Source organism: Egretta garzetta, unplaced genomic scaffold, assembly GCF_000687185.1.
Source record: "Egretta garzetta isolate BGI_Z169 unplaced genomic scaffold, ASM68718v1 scaffold170, whole genome shotgun sequence".
Taxonomy (NCBI): Eukaryota; Metazoa; Chordata; class Aves; order Pelecaniformes; family Ardeidae; genus Egretta; species Egretta garzetta.
The window spans coordinates 205440-224994 of record NW_009258380.1 but is presented as its reverse complement, the minus strand read 5'-3'; the positions used below and the strand labels follow the sequence as shown (position 1 = coordinate 224994).

Sequence of the window (19555 nt, the reverse complement as noted above, 5' to 3'; positions counted from 1 at the left end):
AGGGGGGAGGAAGTCAAGCCTGCAGACATTTGGGCCCTTGAACAGCAGCTCCCGCAGCAGGTTGTCCCTCTGGCAGAGCTCCACGAGTGACAGAGGCTGGCATGTTCAGTAGCGACGCGCGCTGAAATCCGCAGGCTGTGTCATAGCTCAGTTTTAACTCGATGACTTCACCTCTGTTCAGTGGCTTCTAGTAGCTGTTCTCTGTGCTTGCCTCAGTGATGTGAAGCGGAGCCCTGGTATCTGCAGCTCCGTCAATGGACTCGGCGTGCTAACCGGGCACAAAGGAGCCGTGTTCCCGCGGGACCGGCACCCCCTGCGTTCCCCTCCCCTGGGACAGCTTCTCAGTGGCTGTGTTTGTTCCCCTCTCTGTAAAGCCAGAGCTGCCTTCGGCTGCCCCAGCAGTCAGGTTAATGTAGCAGACCTCACCGGTAACGTACGGTACGGGTAAAAGGACGGTTTAGAAGTGCTGAAAATAGTAACGAAAAGTACTGCTGGGAAGAAAAAATGTAATAAGTAAGTGTATGAGTGATGGGAAATGTATGGGAGATGTCAACTGTGTACTCCCCAAATTAACTTCTCCAGTTCTGGATGTTTCTTCTGTTTTCACAGAATGGGGAAAAAAACTAAACAGAACGAAACAAAAACCCAACCCGAAACAAAACAGAGAAAACCACCTCACACCAACAAAACACCAACAGAAAACCCAAACTGAAACACACACCACCACCACCCCCCCCCAAACCTTCTCTTCAAACTGTAAAATGAAGGTAGCTGTAATAATTTATTCAGAGGAGAAGGGGAAGAGAAGATAGATGAAAAATGCGAAAACTTGATAATGGTAGCTAAAGATGTCAGTGGAATTTCTAGAGCTGGTTGAATTAAATATTCAGGTTAGGACAATTAGAAGGTGTTCAGACACAGCAGGAGGGGAAATTCAAACTTCAGCAGTGTATTTGTCCAGTAATAATCATGGTACAGAAATGGCTGCTGTGTTTCATGTAGGAACAGAGGACTGAGGAGACCTCCCGAGTTACTGATTATGTTCCCTTTCTTTTGCTGGCAATGCTATTGTTCAATTATTGCTATAAAATCATTAAGTACCATTAAAATTCTTTCAGATCTCCCTTTCAAAAAATAGGGTGATACAGTTATTTCTTCTGTGAGTAGAATAGGAAAATTAATTTTATAGCAGACAGGAGCTGAGAGAGGTCAGGCAGCAACTGTAAAATACTCTCAGGTGTTCAGAGATGTAACCCCAAATGCAGCAAAAGGTGATTTTAGCTTTTTGTGTTGTTGTTGTTGTTGTTCTTGGAATACGAGCAAGTCTCCAAAAGACTCAATGTAAACATTATGCTAGTTTTAGAAGTTTGGAATAAAGGGCATGGTAATTGCAAATTTAGCCCTGGCTTAACGAGAGGGGAAGAGCAGAAGGATGGGCTGGGTGGGTGTTGTGTGGAGTAATTGGAGTACCTAGACTACTTGACTGCTACTTGCAACTCTTGGAAAACTTTGGATCAGATCAAAACCAAAAACTAATGCGGAAGGTTGAGCTGTTACCAGGTAAATGTTACTGTTAGGACGTGGCACTGCTTTTTCTAGGTGATGTTTTGCATGCTTACATTAACTTCAAAAGCACTGTCACGTGAGAGACGACACCTCCACCAATTCCACATCAGCTGTACCCGGTGGTGTCCCCTCTTGTTTTGAAGAACTGGTACCGAAAGTACTGCGGGGAAGAATCTCGGAAAGCGTGTGTGTAGGCCCCAGATGGAGGACTGGGAACCAGTATAGCAGGATGTCTTGCACAGTGCTGATCTAAGCGTTCATTCAGATAACTTTCCTAAATATCCTAACATTAATTTGTTTATCAGATGTAATTGGAAACTTCCCTCTGGATAAGCAAATGAAAAGAATTGGCAAGTCCTTTCATTTTGAGTGGGTTCTGATTTTTAGGATGTGAAATCATCAGCTATTATGCAATTTTAGTTAAATATTATTTGAGGATGCTTGTTTTAAAAGACTAACTTTTACTGAAGTAAGGCTGAGTTTCCGGAAGATGCATTGTGTGAATAGGAGGATTTAAAAATTCTAAATTTTTTGTAATTAAACAGCAAAATCCTACTGATTCAAAAATAGTTCTTTTTCCTATCCTAATTCTTAATCACACACCAAGTCCTAGCATTATTTTTCAGAAAGAACAGGCATGCAGAAGCTACTAGTATACTTTTTGCAGATTAAATTGAAGTAATTTGTACAGTTTTTAAGATGGGAAGCTTTCTTTTTAGCCTGTTGTAAGATACTATTTTCGGTCCTGTGTGTTTGTTGTTAGTCTTGTCATGTGCGTGGAAATACATTTGAGACTTTAAAATATTTTCATCAACTTAAAATCTGATTTTATTTTTGAATGAGATGTATCTTAAATCTGTTTTGGGAAATATCCTTAAGTATTAGAAAAACTTAATTGGGTGGTTAATCTCTTTTTTTTTTTTTTTTTTTTTTTTTTTCCTTCTCTTGCAGTTCTCCTGCCTTTGATAGATCGTATGGGAGATGCCAAAGACCAAGTTCGAGAGCAAGCACAGAACCTTATATTGAAATTGATGGACGAAGCAGCACCGCCCATGGTATGATCTACTTAATGTAGATTCAGATGTATGTCTCCAGGGAGCTTATGACTTATGCATGAGCTTGACTTGGAATATGTCACAATGTTGTGGCTAAAGTTAATGGTGTAAATGTTAAAGATAGTCTTAATGGATTGACACTGATGCATTGTTCAGCTAAAGATAAGAATCGGGCATAGTGCAATTCTGCAGTTTAGCATACCATAGCTAAATTCTTAGTACATGTTTTCATGTCATGTGGCGGGACTTTGTTAATTAAAGAGTGTTAGGAGCAACCTCCTGGGTTTGAGTTTGCATCATGAGAATAAATAAGTTTGTTTAGCTCTGAATGTATTTTAAAATTAGCTTTGTACTTGAATACGCAGTTGAGATGGTGCATTCTAACTTAGAATAATCTGGCTTTCTAGATGTGTAACAAACACGCTGTGTGAACCTTTGACAAACTGAGAGGGGAATAAGTTTCCCTCTGCCTCATCGTTTTAGGTTGAAGTTTGAGTTAAGCAAACCTTTTTACAGTTCTCAGCACTATGTGGCTTCCAAGCAGTTCATGAGTGACGTGTTCCTGTGCCCAAGGTGCTCTGAAGTACCTGACATGCAGACCTGAAAGTACAGCTACTTCTACGGTAATAGCATTTGGATAAATGCACAGCAGAGCACCTTGGTGACACGTTCATTTGCACGATTGCTGATAAAGAATATGGTGATAGTTGCTTCATGCTAGGCCCTCATCATGAAAGAGGTTTAGATTATGTGTCCATCTTTTGGTTTCTGAAGAGTTGTTGGGTTGTACACTGAGGTGCTGGAAATTAGCTTCCATACCCTTTGAAGGTTACCCGCAGCGTAGGAAAAAATACAAGGTTCGTGAGGTCCAAGGGACATGTGTAAATAACAGAAGGTATGGCTCTTCTGGTAACTCCCCTAGGGTGGGAGAAACCTGGCTTCAGGTGTCTGTCCCAGGACAGCTTATGATATGGTTAAAAATTTGGATGAGAAGCACCAGTCATCCTCACAGCAGGGACCAGAACAGAGAAGCCCTTCCTGTGCCTCCAACACTGAAATACAGAGTTTTAGACTCCCTTCGCTGCAGAGAAACATCCCTCTGGAAGAGCTGGGTGGAATCCTTTTTTAGGGATAAGACTTGTAAGTTTCTTCTTGATGAGTTCATCTTGTCTGTTCTAGTGTGTTGTTGAATCATATTTAATTTGTCTGTTGTCAATTCCCTTTTCTTGTTTTAAGTGTGTTTGGTGTGGTGTTGGGTTGGTTTTTTTGCTTTGTGTTGTATGAAAGAGAACTAGATGTAGCTGGCTATGGCCAGGAAAGCATAAAGTAAGAATATAGGTGTCATAAATGCATGAATGGGACAGAGGGAGGTTGACACCAACTGTTGCTAGCAAGTCATGAGAGCTGACATTTCTAAGCAGCCATGTGATTTTCTCTGTTTAGAAGAATTCAGTTCTTAAAGTAGGGTTAATTTAGTGAAAGACTTAAATTCCTCTTCAGTCTGCTTTGTTTGTTTTGGTGCTCTACAGTTACCTTGCTACCTGTATTTTTTTAAACCTAGCAAGGAGATTTCCTTTTTTCCATGTTTGCCTGGGACAATGGGTTAATTGGAAAAATGTTTTCTTCTGTAAAATCCTGTTCTTTGTTGTTAAGCTGTGTGGTTTTGGCAAGCCATATCCTGCTTGTCTAAGGTTTGAAGTGTAAAACAAACAAGCAGGAAACCACAGATGGGACAAAATGATCAAGCAAGGCTCAAATTGAAAAATTTTACGCCTGCTATGAAGCGTGCTACCTCATTACTAATGAGGATGCAGTATTCCCTGCTCTTACGCTGTTTGTGTTGATCAGTAGCTGTTTGCGAGGATTCTTTTTCCCAGAAAGCCGAATACGACCGCAATAATTTGTATCTAATAGATTTTTAGCGGTTCTGTATGGAATCGTCCTACGCTGCAATTGCACCACTTCGGGGGTGGGCATGAGGGTGGTGCCCAGGCTGCAAAATGTGCTGTTGCCAGTGTGCAGGCATCACTAGGCAACGCTGCCCGCGGATGCTGGCTGGCTGGGGCTGTAATGGCAGCGCTGCAGCTGGGAGAGTTGCAGTTTGAGCCGCTGCATCTGCTCCGAAATACCGCTGGGAATCCCAAGTCTCGTAAGCTTCATCTTTTACACTTTTTCCACTGTAACGTACAGCTAGGGAACGAGGAGGAGGAGACGGCAAGGTAAAAAGAGAAACCGGGGAGGGAAAGACTGAAGGCAGGCAACGAAAAACGAGTGCGCAAGAAGGTAAATGAGGGTGTTTAGTGAGCCGGAGAATCGTACTACAGGAAGCGGCGCCAGCACAAAAGGAGGAACGAAAGCAGAATAAAAATGGAAGCAAAGGAATTAGAATGAATGGGCAAGAAATAATTGAAAAAAGAAGAAATAAATTTAAAGCAAAAGTAGGGGAGAAGTGGACAGCAGGAGTATGGATAAGGATGAGCTAAAATGGATGGGAGGAAATTTTGGCAGGGAAACAGAATATGAAGCAAAAAGAATATAGCAACTCAACTTCTGCTTGAGTCAGTAGTTTGTAACGCTAATGTCTGTTTTGTGTGTGTTACTTGTAACAGTTCTGCATGTTTTTAAGAGCTGGTTCTCAAACAACAAAAATACTCATCTAGATTTCTGAAGGATGTTTTTTAGGAATTGGTTTTGGCATAGGAATAATCTGTGCTGTGTTCCATACCGTGCATCTTGTAACTTAATTTTATCTGAGAAGTGCCTTTACTTTTCAAGTGTCTTCTGTAATTTTTTTGCAACTGTTACGACTGTAGTTATGGATTATCGATAGCATTACATTGTATTGTCCTTCTGGTAATCAAAGACAATTATTTCTGTTTTTATAGTACATTTGGGAACGCCTTGCTGTTGGTTTTAAACACAAGAATTACCGATCCCGAGAAGGAGTGTGTTTGTGTCTTATTGCTACCTTAAACAAGTAAGCTTTTTGTTTCTATGGAGACATTAACAGTTCTGTCCTTCTTCTGAATGTCATTTTTCTCTGAAACTAATACTTTAGGAAGTCGGATTCAATTAAATTAAATTAAACAACTTAACTTGCAAGCTTTCTGAAAGAAAGGCTAAAGGTATAGTATTTTTAACTTATTTAAGAATAAGTAAAGGATTAGTGAGAGAGAGACGGAGCTTGATTGGTGTAAGTTTGTATTTTATCAATGCTAAGCTAAGAGTTCACGTCTGTGTAAAATATTTTCCATTTTTCTTTAAAAAAAAAAAAATTATTTTTTTTTTTTTTTTAGTTATGGTGCACAACCATTAGTCCTCAGCAAGTTGGTACCGCATCTGTGTACAGCATTTGGCGACTCGAATAGTCAGGTAAGGATTTCATTACTTACTGGTGCTTCAACAACTATACCTTGACAGAGGAATGAAAGCAAAATAAACCTAGGCATTTAAGAAAAGCCGGTAGGCTTGCTTGTATACAACGGATTGTTATTTTCTACCATGAGAAACAATAAACCCATTTTCTTCTGAATCAGCCCACTGCTTGGAAGATGAAAGTAGAGTTGGCAAAGGCAGCACTGTTGCCATACACTGTCCTCTTTAGTTTTGTCTTCAGAGGTTGAAACTAGTCATTGCTGAAAACACAGCATGTTGAAAGAAAAGAAAAAAAAAAAATAGATTGACAGGAAGAATTGCCTCCAGAAGGAGCCCCAACACGAGCCCTGTAATAGTCTGCCAGATTTGCTAAGGATAACATTATCATGTGCAGGACGGGTAATAATTCCCTAAATGGAACCCAAATGGCATTTGAGCACATGCAAGGACTGTAGTTAAAATCAGTTAATTAAGCAAAACCAACTGCAGTGAAAATCAAGACGTAGTTCATAATGGTGACATCTGAACTTCAGAAAACCTTCAAATGGAAATGGATAAGATCTCTCTTGATTTATTTGAAGTTGTGTCTGAGAGAAAAGACTAAGAATGCAGTAAGGAAGAAGGTAGCATTGGTAGGAGAACGGCAAATGAACAGGATAGGTCTTTATGCTTATTTTTTGGGTGCAGCAAAGTCCTTGTCTCCTCTGTATAACGTAGCATTGTTCTACTCTAGAGAAAATCTGTTAAGCATTTGTCGTTTTTGTTCATCATTAGTAAAGATGTAGTTTGTATCTTGATAGAGCAATTGTGGGTTTAGTTCAAACTGTTACAAAGAACAAAACTGAAGTAATTCCAGTAATTCTTTATAGAGAATAATGGCATTTACTAACATGCATTTTTAGCAGTTTTTATTGTGATGACTATGGTTTAAATTTTTTAAAGAGGCACTCTGTCTCCTTGCTTTAACTGTTCTTTCCCCCTCCCCCTTTCTTGTGCTTCTGTGATGCCACATAATTCCTCTTGAAGGAAGGAAAGAAAATGCTGAGTATTTTGGCCCACTCTTTTGGCCAGTCAGGTCCTTATTATTTCCAGAATGGCCTTGCTGCATGTAGAAACACATGAAAGCAAGATGAAGTGTCAAGATTTGAGTGCAGGGACTATTTGGAAGTATTGCCTGCTCTGATAGAGTCCTAAATAAAGCACGTTTTTTCCACAAATATTATTCTTATGTCAATCCCAGAAATTCCCTCTAGAGCTGTTATTTCTAGGATTTTTCATTTACCATCTGGAGATGTTCTAACTTGGAACAAATACCATCTTGAAATAACAGTTGTATTTCCTTTCCCTTCCAACCTCACTGTTTCAACTGTTTTGTGAAATTAGTTGGCATGCAGGTTGATAGAAACTGGAAGATTTGTGGGTCATCAGCAGATATTGTTTTGGTTTCTGTAACCCTGAAATGAACAATTTAAACTCTGCATTCACAGGTGAGAGATGCTGCAATACTAACCATTGTGGAGGTTTACAGACATGTGGGAGAGAAAGTACGAATAGATCTTACAAAGAGAGGAATTCCTCCTGGAAGGTGAGTTAGCTGTTTGGTTTTTCTGATCCTGAGCCGTTTGGTGTTACTGTTCTTTATCAGAACTTTAAACTCACTAAAACCTTTGTGTTAAAATCATTACAGTTTTTATTGTGTCTTCTCGTTAGTCTTGCTTCCATCGTGCTATTACTAATGCTCCTGACTTTCTTTTGCTACTGTCTTTTCTGCTTGGAAGAGGCATACAGGTGTATGATGAAAAGCAGCCTTACATTCACCAGTTAAAATCCCCTGAATTTAAGAGAAGCTCGGAGCTGGACAGTAGTAGAAAAATGTTTCAAAATTAAGCAATAATTATATACTGAGTGCAGTGGTGAAGTTAATCAGAAAATACTTGAAGATACACATCTTGTTCCTTATTCTAGAGTTGCTGTTTAGCCTCAGAGTAGAAGAGTCTCAATTGAAGCACTTAAATCAATACTTCTCATGTATTATGCATGTGTGTGAGAGAACAAGTGTATGCGTACATGTGTAAGTGTGCAATGAAAGTATGGCAAATCAACAAGCTACGACTTTATTGAAGGTAGTTGTAATGGAAAAATTGTCCTCCATTGCTTCTTGCTAATTAACATCAGAACAATCCTTTCCATCCTAAATGTTTGCTTATGTGCTACAGTTAGATGAGAGAGAGGTGCTTTTCAAAATAATTACTTACCATTTCTGAAGTTGCAATTCTGGGGTTCAATGAGAAAGGAGCATTCAAAAGGAGTGTTTGTTGGTCTGTTCCACATGCCATCACAGGGCTCTGGACGTTTCTTGCAAAAGGTGCAAGGAAGTTTTGAAAATGTGTACTTCATCTGTCCGCAGATGAAAAGCAATTCCGATCTGTAAAGGCTGGTCTGTGTTGCGTGTAGATTAGTTTATATGAAATAAAGTAGCCATTGTTTTGTTGCTACCTTGGTAAGGATTTGCTTAATTAAGAAAGCCAAACAGAGCTTGAAATTGTACTTAGTGGGAAAGACTGTTTATACAATAAAATCTTTCAAATTGCTTATTGAAACAATTTACACTTTTCAAAATGTGTTAACCCCTTATCAATTAACGTACCACTTTACTCTGAGTCTTTATCTCACTTCTTGATTTTGATAAAGCTGAGTATATCTACTACATGGTGTCAGAGAGAGAATATCAGAATGAATGGTGTGCCTCATCAGACCTTTCTAAAAAATTATTAGCTCTAGTTTTTAATGATGATTTGCAGGATATCAAAATATCGTGTTGTTTCCCATTCTGGGCAGAGTTCAGCCTGTTTGGACAAAAGCTTACCCTGCCTATGGGAATGGGAAGTTGTACACATTCTTTTGTATTTAATGGCTGTCATAATTTCAGACTATTAAGAGATTATATGGTTACCACAGAAGTTTAAGCTATATTACTACTACAATTCCAAAAATTTAGTTTATAGCAGATACTTGGAACGTACCAGAAAAGATCTTTCTTGCATTAAGGTAGGGTCTTGGACATCTTTTAGAACAGAGAAGAGCAGAAGAGTGCAGGTAACAACAGCCTTTGCTTGTACTATGAATGCTGGGTCTCACCATAAGTATAGGTTCAGCCCTCATCCTGTTCACATTTCCATGTGATACAAACTGAGTAAATCTTGGGGCCCAAATAGGATTAAACACCATAGGAGCTTTGTATCCTCAGGGCAATCAACAGCTTCTAATTTAGTTGCAGGAGGTGCCAAATTGTTGTTTCTACTGTCTGAATCAGTTGAATACAAAATTCCCCCTGATCTGAAAGCAAGCATAGTCGTACCATTTGCATTTACATAAAGAAGCAAGGCTCTGCTTGGTGCATATTAAATGAGTTGCTGCTGAATCTCAGCAGTTTTGCACCTGACATTCAAGGCTGGTGTAAAATAATGCACAAGCTGAGTCTTCTCCACATGAGTTTTCAGGTTGGGGTGGAGGAGGGAGTTATGATTTACTTGAGTTGAGCATGAGGCTACTAGTCTCTGTCCCATCCATCGCTGATAGAAAGCAGAGTTCCTGTAGTCTCTTCTTGCTCCTTCACACAAGTAGCATGGGTGGTTGACAAAGCTCAGGGAAGACAGATTAGCTCTATGGTAGCTCAGACTGTTGTTCCTTCAGAGGCAGACCTAATTTAAGATGTTTCTTCCCCAGTGCCTGTCAGAAGTTTTCCCTTTGCCTACATGCATTAAAATTATCATGTGGTCATGCAGGAGCTATGAGCCGTGGAAAAAAAAATCTTTGTTGTAGAGTATCATCTTATTCTTGTTTTGGGGGGAATCTCTGTTCATATTCGTGTGTCTGGGGAGGTTTTAAGGGTTTTAAGTATTATGGATAATCTGTGGTTCAGACACAGCTGCTTTCAGTTGTTGAGTTCAGCCTTAAAGAACTGCGCAGCGGCTCCTTCACTGTATGACAGTGCTTTAAAAATTGTGTGTAAACACAAATGTTAGTAGAAAACCGCATTACTTCAGTATTTGGTGCACACGTGACTGAATAGAATGTAGGCTTGTGTAGTTTACATAACAAATTACACATTAGAGATCTGCATGTTGCTGCTTGAATGCACTCTGCCCTGAAGCACTGAAAATAAAAGCTCGTGTCTGCTGAAAGGAAGGCAGGAAAGTTAATCAAACATTGTTTTGAGAAATTGTTCAACTTCCTTAAATATGCAAATGGTATATGCATGTTGTGTCTATATAAAGCCAAATGTAGTTAGTAATTTAATAATGGTAGGCTTAAAAGGTTTTGTAGTCTGCACCTGGTAGGTTTGCTTTTGTGGAAAATACTGGATTTTCTAGAGTAGGTTATTGGACCTGTTGGGAGTCTAGGCAGTCAACAAAAGAAGATGGGATCTTACTTTTGTAGTTCAACTCTACTTGCTACTACTGTGTTTTTCTCCAGTGCAGTTTTATTCTTTACAGAGATTAATTTGTGAGTTTATTTATAAATAAAAGCAAGAGAGTTCCTCTTTCTATTTGTTATTCTTCAGCTTACAAATCTCAGAATAATATTGTGCTTTTTGCCTGAAGCACATTCCTTTTTCAGAAAAATCAGTATTGAGTCAGTGGTTGGAAATTTGGATGTTGTTCTCCCTTTTGTTAAAGTTGCTGCCAAAGAGGTTTGACAGTCTTTGGTATCGGGCCTGTAAGTATTAGTGTTAATACATTTGTGAATCCTGAAAGTGGATGTTCTATTTCTTGCTCTGGAGCCAAGAATAGTGAACAGGTTTTGTTCTATATGGGCCAAATAGAATTTGTTACAGTATGGAATCTGCGTGGCTCCCCTGAATGGAAATAGCGTATGTGGCTCTGGATAGCAGTTGCTTAGTCTGAGTGTTAAAAGCTTTTTAACATCTTTCAGGAAGTCATCTGACAACTTTTCCCACTGCTACTTGAGAAACATAAATGTATGAAACCAGCTAGTTGTTTAGTTCTTAAGTCTAGGGGCACAACTTCATATACTGAAATGTTAAAGCATTTTGCAGTATGCATTTCTGAATACTGCATTTTATGTGGTAGGCACATTCTGCTTATCTGTCTAGTGCATGTTACAGATGAGGTCCATCTGCGTGTCCAGATGCGGACACATGTCTGTACAGGATCTTTTTTTTCTTTTTTTGGAAGGGGGAAGTAAGGGGATGTAAGTGCAAGGTTTCATAAGGGCTGTTTCCTGCTTTAGGCTCTCTTTGGACACGAAGGGCAGACTACTTATCACCCTTTCTTCTTTATCCTCCTGCTATTGACAGGAGAGTGGTGCTTTTTTGGCTCTTCATCATGAGGTTCAAACTTTTAGGTGTCCCCCTCTGCCTGTCATGCAAACAGTGAAACTCCATCAAGCATGGTCATAAATAATGCCTTTGCCGTCTAGAAGTGTAGTGCACGTTCTTTGCTAGCATCTGCGTTTCCATGCGTGTGCACCTCAGCTCATACTGTGTCTTAGAAAGGTACGTGTTTCTCTCATTGAACGTGATCACCATAATATCTTAACCCTTTGATAGGGGCTTGTCACCTGCTGTAGGAGGGGGTTTAGCAGGTTGCCAGGAACCCCCATTTGAAGTACTACAACCTCAGATGTTCATTCATTCACTGCAACAGCAACAATCATCCAGCCCATGCAGAAGTGGCCTGCTGTCCTGACCATGTGGTTTTTGTCAATGGGGATTTTTCCTTCCATATGTGAAGGTGCAGAAGACTTGCCTGTGCCTTTTTGAAGAAAGAAGATAATATTTCTATTCAGTGGCGACATAGTATTTCTATTGACCGATGACTTCACTGTTTGATTATGCATGTCATATCCAGACTTGGGCTTGCAGATATGAGATCAAGGAGTAATAACACTGCTCTTCTCAAAGAATGTTCCTTGTTGCTGATGATGGTGAAACCAGTCTTTACCCAGCCCTGTGAACTTTCTTGGATTCCTCTTGGCCATGCTCTCTTTTACCAGGAACTGAACTGTAAACATTCTTAAATTGATCATGGTTGCAGTAATTTGGGAGGCCTTAGCCCATACTGTCTTGCTGCCCATGGCTGTGTGAAGAAGAAATATGAGAAGGTGGCAGCATGAAGCACAGGGTAGGAGGGGGAGGAAGAAACTTGTTGTGAGTCTTTGCAAAGTAATAGTTGCAGTTCCTGTAAGCTGTACTAAAGAGGGTTGGATCTACAGTGGTGCTTGACCATTTTGTCAGCTGTGTTTTACCGTTTGGTTTGGGGATTTTTTTATTTGTAATTATGACAAAATACTATAAAGTGTGCCATAAAGACATGCTTTGAAAGCTGTAGGTGTCGCAGTACTGTGGTGTTCTCCAGCCTGCACCACTGACTACATAGCATCCAGCACTGACAAACACATTCTTTAATGTTCATGGTTAGTACTTTATCAGATATTTTGCCCAGAGTGAGAGGCAACGTGTATGTTATTATATTGTATTTATAAGGAAGCATTTTGGTTTTCCCTTCTGTTTAAAATGCTCAGGAAAGCATTGTTGAAAACTAAGTTCAAAAGAGCAGGAAGTATTTTTTTTTTCCTTTTGAATTCTCCAAAATATGTGTGTCAAATGCATAACATCAGCCTAACAGGATATAAAAATTGAAGTGCAATTTGAAAGGAAATCTGTTAATCTCTCTAGTCTTCATGTTCGATTTCTCTCAGGATAACAGTTTCAGCCTTTCAGATGCAGTGTTAAGTCCTCCTTATTAACTAGGCAAGCTGTTAATGCGGTGTTTAATATGGAATCTAGCAGTGCTGAGGGGAACTCTCACTCACTGGTAAAGAGTCAAAATACTTCCTATGGTACATACGAAGCAAATCCATTAACTTCTTTTTACAAAAGCAAGATGGCATAACACATTACTATGTGTATTGATTCTTGTGTGAACTTTTCACTTGGTACGTTGGAAAGCACATAGCATGTTAATGGGATTCCACGTGTCATTAGTAAACGCTAGCACCCAAAAAGCTTAAAAGACTGAGGTTTAATATTAAAGCAACGTAGTCTGATGTTTGTGAATTGCTGCTGTTTCAGACGTTTTGCTGTGGCTGCAGTGGTTGTAAGTAAGTGGCTGCAATGGTTGTAAGTGGCTGCAATGGTGGTGCAAAAGGGAGAGGATAATATGTTCCAGAGAGAAGACGGACAAGTACGGTAGGGGAAGATTAGGCCAACTAGTACTGAGCTACATATAGTTCTGAGGTAAATTGAGATGGTAGAGTAACTGCTGGTTTGTGTTATGGGTTATTGACTTACAGGATTAAGGGGTTTTTTGGTTTGCAGTAGGGAAGGCCTTTTTGTAGAATTCTCAGCTAAATCTGGGTAGTTCTTGTTGTGGGCCTGTTAAGTCCAGGACTTTACTCTGTAGCAGATTGCTTTGAAGTGTTTGGAAAGTAAAAACAACACATTGTGAGAGTCCTAAACGTTGGAAAGTGTGGGGAAAGGCTCAGGCTTTTTATACTGTTGTCTGGCTGTGTTTCATGATTTTATCGCATTCTTCATTATTAAATAAATGAGGTACCAGTGAATGAAAGGGGTATGCGGTGTGTGAGAGAGGGTAGGCTGTGCACAGTGAGGGTGCGCAGCCTCTATACGGATCATTGAGTAACAGTGCTGTGTGCATAAGGAAACGTTGAACTTAAATCTTTGTGCGTCCTTGACTTTGCTCCCTTATGTATCCCGAGAACTTTCATACCCAAGCCCTGTTCTTCACCATTTCTCTTGGTTTGTCTTAAAATAGTTTGGATTGTGAGTTGTAAACAGGGCCTTTCACTATTTGCTCTTTTAGCAAATTTTGAATTGGGTAATATAGTCTCTAGTACTGGTAATGTAGCTGAACTGTACCTGTTTGGAGAGTTGCAGACTAACATGTGATTTGCAGTTCATAACGCTGTGCATTTAAGGTCAGGATTCAGTCCTGCTAGTCTCGTAGCTAAAAATTCACGTGCATGTTAGATATTACTGTATTCTGAGTAGTCTAAAATACAAAAAAAGTCTTTGGAGAACTGTCAGAAAATGTTCTCAATTGTTTGCAGCTGAACAGTGTATTATGTTAGTACAGACCCATTGCTGGTGCCTGGGTCACATTTTGCTGTGAGATACTTCCACTGCTGCTTTCACTGAGTTTTCTGCAGAGGTGATGAGAAATGGCTGTTTAAGTGTTTTTCCAGCTTTCTGGCTTGAATAGCATTTTCTGCCTTGTGGGACTAGATTGCAAATCTAGACTTTTTTTTTTTTTTTGCTATTTACATGTAGCTAAGCACTTGCAGTGTGTTTTCTATAGTGAGAGTGTAAATCAGTGGTGTACGTGTTAAACAGAACTAAAGTGTTTAGTGTACTGTAAGTTTAGAAAACAGTATTCCCCCCCTTTTTTTTTGGCTGTGGACATGCTGAACTAGTACAAAAGTATTTTCGTAATAAAACTTAAGAAATTTTGAGGAACAAAAATTTTGAGGAAAATTAGTAATTGCCTCAAAACAATTTAAATAGTAATCCCTGGGGTTTTTTCCCCACTTGAACATTCCATAGTTCAAATTGTTGCCTTTTAGTGTTGTGTATAAATAGGGTAATACCACAGTCATCTGAACCCGATATATACTATTACTGAACCTGAACTTTAGAATTTTAGTTATTTTTAATCATGCTACTAACGATGCTCAGCTTTGTTCTTTGAAGTTAATTTCGTTTTCTGTGCATTTGTGTGAAGTTGCTCAACTAACTGCAGAGCAGTCATTTGGGAAATGTTTCTAGATACTCTAAATCCCTTGTATGTTCTGTATTACTGCTTAACATATGATAATAAACTGATTTCTGTGTTTACCAGTAACCTGGAGGGTTTCAGAGGTGTAAAAATATTTTTGTTGTTGTTCTTTACAGGTTGCAAACAATCTTTGCAAAATTTGATGAAGTAAGAAACTCTGGAAATATGATTTTAAGTAACGTCAGTGGTGAGTATGAAAGATCATATATTTACAACCAGCTTTAGATTAATTCAAGATAAATGTTTAAATGCTAGCATTATCAATGTGAGATGGACGACTAGAAACATGTAATACTAAGAAAATGAGACACTTAGTAAAACAAACTTATACTGTGTTACTGAAAGTATTTTCTGGACTGCAGTCAGAATACAGTTGGAAAGGTGTTGAAACTGCATGGAAACAAGCAGTGAAACTTTAACAAGTTACATGTGTGCTCAGGAGGGGATACAAGAATCCTGCAAAGTATTCATGCATGGGAAAAAAATAATCAAATGGACCTTTATCCTGTCTTACAGTATGTTTCTAAAAGAAAATGGTAATTTAGTGATGAATGTGTTTGATTTCTTCTCAGTTAAAATGATGAATAATGATTTTAATAAATGGAGTTTTAAATTACAAAAATAGGCGATCACAGCATTCAAAGACACTTAAATGTTGAAGTTCAGACTTTATTGTACTGAGTTTGAGCTCTTTAGTTTTGGAGTATTTAATGAAAAGAAAACCTGTTACGCAGAGAATCCTCGTTGCTTCCTACTGCATTCTTGATACAGTATTTTATAGTACAAAAGAGTAAAACCATAATTCTTTCTTACCGAAGAAAAGACTGTTACGTAACAGCACAAGGGGAGGTGTTGTAGCAGTGGCTTTAATATAGTTGGTTTTGAAAGCTTCATTGTCTTCTGCAAGGAGTCAGTAGATCTTGTTTTAGAAGGGAGGGTTCTCTGATGTTCATTTTCCTTTCAGAGCAACTGTGCTGACTGAAAAGGAGGCTCTACTGCACCTAAAAAGTATAACTGTGCAAGAGTAGAAATATTTTGAGGGACGCATATGATTCGTTAATGTACTCAAATATACCTTTCAGTTTTAAATATTCTCACCCTTTTCTCGTTAGTGTGAAAACAGAAGAGACTGTAGGTTCAGAGGAATGTGTTTTTACAACCTTTGCTTTGAGGTAGTAAGAGTTTCTGTGCTGCATTCTCCTTTGAAATAAAACACTGCTATTCTTTAACACTTAAAGAATACAAAAATAGATTTGTAAGGTTTAATATTAAAAAACTGAAAAGAAAACATACTAATTTTTGGGCAAAATGTTTCACATAAATGCCACGTAAGATTGTAAATTTACTCATTGTGGAAGGGTACACCATTGTCTTTTGCATTTAAAGTTAATGCTGATGCATAGGTTTGAGACGTCCAAAGATGCATTTTACATGTTGGTGGTGGTTTTTTTTTTTCTGTTGGTAATTCTTAGGAGAATGGAGAATGTTGCATGAGGGAATATAAATGCATTGAAATAATTTAAATATATATGAAAATATACATACAACATTGCTGGACTGGTTTACATAGCACTTCTGAACGTTTTGTCTCTTATTTTAAGAGAGTTGATTAAGTTTATTTTTCTTTAAGCCTTTTTTATCTCAGCTGTAAAACGCAGATATTAATGCTGATCTACAGCAGTATAAACCATTTATTTTGTCTTGTAGGTGGCAATTTCTGTACAAAAGTTACTATAATTCTGTTTCGGTACCATACAAGACAGAATCCCTCTAATATGTTGGGTTTGCTGTTTTCGCTTAAACCTACTTAATCTGTTGCATCCATCTAGACAACTTTTTAATGTTGTTGAAAATACACTCTTCCATTGTTAGTGCTTTATCTTGGCATTGTCCTTCATTATTCTCTGAAGGACAATTTGTGTTTACTGCTTGCACGTGTAGATTGAAAGTTGCTGTTGAATTCCTGTAGCCTTGTTACCAACTTTTCTTTTAGGAGCTTTATCAAACATCTTTGGATAAAGGCCAAATTTTAATGTCTAAATACATCTGTTACAGTGCTGAGGATTGGGGTTTTTTTTAGTGCTTTGGATATTTTGCAGTAGGGTTTGGGAAGGGAGGGAGGGAATAGGGTTATGTTTCCAAGGTGGGGGGCGCAAAAAACCGTTCAACAGGCTTTAATATAATTAGGCTGGCGCAGCTCTGTAGTGGACTTTTCCACCAGCAAAAGGAATGGCTTTTTGCCAGACTGAGTTGCTTTCCCAAATAACTTAACTGTACTGATGAGGGTTCTCTTCAGCGTGTTGAGGGATAGGGAAGGGCTTGCTAGTACAACTGTGGAAGATGTCAGCTTCTTCATGGTCCCGAGTGACACTGCGGTGGTGGTAAATCTTTGTTGTGTTGACCTAGTTTCTGAGAATCCAGAGAGGTGACTTAGGATTCTTTTATCAAATAATACTAATGTCAGTTGTTCAGTCTCTTTATTCAGCATGTACTTAGGAGGGGGGGAAAAAAATGAAAGAAAAAATAAAAAACCCTCAAAACTTGTAGCTTTAAATAATCTGAATACAAAAATGTTTTCCATAGTATTTTAATAATCAAAACAAATATATGGGTTTTTTTAAAAGCGTTTGTACTAACATGATTAAACACGACAGGTTTTAAAAACATTGTATTGGTATGCTTAGGTATGTGGGAGGAATATAAGGAGGAAGGGAAAAGATATCGTACCTGCAGTCTTACGCCCAGTGGGAGATTTAATATCATCTTATTCCCATGACTGTGTTAGAGTGGACCTAGCGTGAACAGTCCCTTTAGTCTTGTGTTGCCATCTTCCTTTATGGCATCTGATCCTTGATGAAACTGTAAAGAGGAGGAGGGCAACGAGTACTGTTAGAGACTGACAGATGCTCTCAGAGGGTGGCCGAGGTGAAAAGCACACTGAAACAAGTTTGGGTGAAATAACTGGGGCAGGATATGTAGCAAGGAGTTTCAAAAGCCAAACAGATGAGAAGGCGCTGTGTCTAACAAGGGGACTGGGCAAGAGTCTTCATGCTTTTGCCTGATGAGGGCAATTTACAGGCTTAAATAATATCACACTGTGAACTTGCCCCTCCAGTTGACCTTTAAATTTTTTTTATTTTTTTTTTAAAGATTATTTTTCACCCCTTCCCCCATCTTCCCTTGCCCTCCTCAGTGGGTAGTAATACCAGACATAATTTCTTTAATGTGAATTACATGAATGAATTAGCTGCTATGAAAACCTTGGGGTTTGTTTACATTCATAATGATGTTGCATATTAAGAGAACCATGTCAGGGTGTTTACCTGCTAAGTGAAATCTTACTTGTGCTGCTTGTTTCACCCTTTTCACGCCACCAGAAATATATGTATCCCTGCAAACTGGAGAAGGTTCTTTAAAGCACCTCCCCATTTTTCAGCAAATGAATGTTCATTTCTATGGAAACAGAACTAGCAGCCAATCTCAAAGCTGCAAAAGCACTTGTTTCTGCTGCCTGTGATTTGTAAATACTGGTTTTTCTAAGAGAATTTAAACAGACTCCTCTGTCTGGTAGTAGAGTAAATGTCGAGAGAGAGAATTAAAAGAAGAGTAGGGAAAATAATACTGAGCTCTCTGCCTCATTCAGCAGACAGAATGATATGAGCTGAATATAAATTGTACATCTCTTTTACTCAGCCCATGCAATTTTTCCATTTTAATGGTATGCCTCATAGCGTTAGCTTTCTGAACATAAAATGTGACAGGTAGGATACAGCAGTGATGTTAGTGTCACGGTTGTGGGGGAGCTGTGTTATCGGTGATAAAGATCCAGTTGAGTGTTTAAAAAAAAAAAAAAAAGGCAAAAATCCATAGCACAAATGTCTATCTGTTTTTCCACATTACGCTCTTGTTTTTTATTTCCCTTCACTGTTTTCTTTTTGGAAATACAGTTACTATGGAGACAATGACGACATACTCTGACAGAGCTCACCAGTCTGGCACAGTATGAATGCATATAGTGCGGGAAATACGGAAACTGGTGATAGCTGCCATCATTATTTTAACAGGGTTTTGAGGTACATGTATTGCTCCTGCTCGCTCAATGCGAATGGTCGGGACGTAGCCACGTTATTTTAAGTTTCAGCTGTTATTCTTGCTGGTTTATGATTTTTAAATAGGAAAATTTGCTGACCAGTGAAGCGTAGCCGTCAGTTTGAGCCCATTTGGAAGCAAAGGGCCTCAGGAGGCTGACGCTTAACCCTGGTTTTTAAGGAACTTGCACGAGTGTTTTAGTTCTTACTACGGGGACCCCGGCTCCTGCAAACGCGTGGTTTACAAGCGCTGCTCGGAGCGTGTTACGGTTGCGCGTCCGCCTGCATTTTAAACTTTTCCTTTGGCAAGGGGAAGTAAATTGAAAGGTTTTTGGGGTGGGTTTGTTTGTTGTTTGTTTTGGGGTTTTTTTTTTCTTTCACCACTTTATGGGATTGCGCTCTTTCTACCTTCAGTACATCGCTTAAAGCATTGATTTTTGGGACTAAACTGTAAGCAGAAGTTCAGGTTTTGGGTAGGTTCTCCTTATGATTTCCCTAACCGCCGCAAAACGCTCTCCAGCATCTGTTGCTCGCGGGCTTTAAAAAGCTGCTCCTCTTGAAAGTTTGGAGGGGGCTTCCCAAAAGCCTCGTCAAAGAGCACCTTTCTTCAGCGAGCCATCTTCTGCCTCCTGCCCCGTTGGGTTATTTTTGT

At 39.0% G+C, this 19555-nt stretch overlaps 1 protein-coding gene across 16 annotated transcripts in view; it reads left to right on the top strand.

Annotated features, from left to right (window-relative positions):
- The window catches only part of CLASP2 (cytoplasmic linker associated protein 2), a 153408-nt gene that overhangs the window by 24173 nt on the left and 109680 nt on the right, over nt 1–19555 (top strand). For all 16 annotated transcript variants that reach the window (XR_004842303.1, XM_035896533.1, XM_035896523.1 and 13 more), the window contains exons 3-7: nt 2518–2621; nt 5507–5598; nt 5918–5993; nt 7484–7581; nt 14932–15002. Coding sequence is in view for 15 of the 16 variants with exons in the window: in XM_035896533.1 (XP_035752426.1) it covers nt 2518–2621; nt 5507–5598; nt 5918–5993; nt 7484–7581; nt 14932–15002 (441 nt within the window). In the remaining variant the exon portion in view is untranslated. The remainder of the gene's footprint in view (nt 1–2517; nt 2622–5506; nt 5599–5917; nt 5994–7483; nt 7582–14931; nt 15003–19555) is intronic.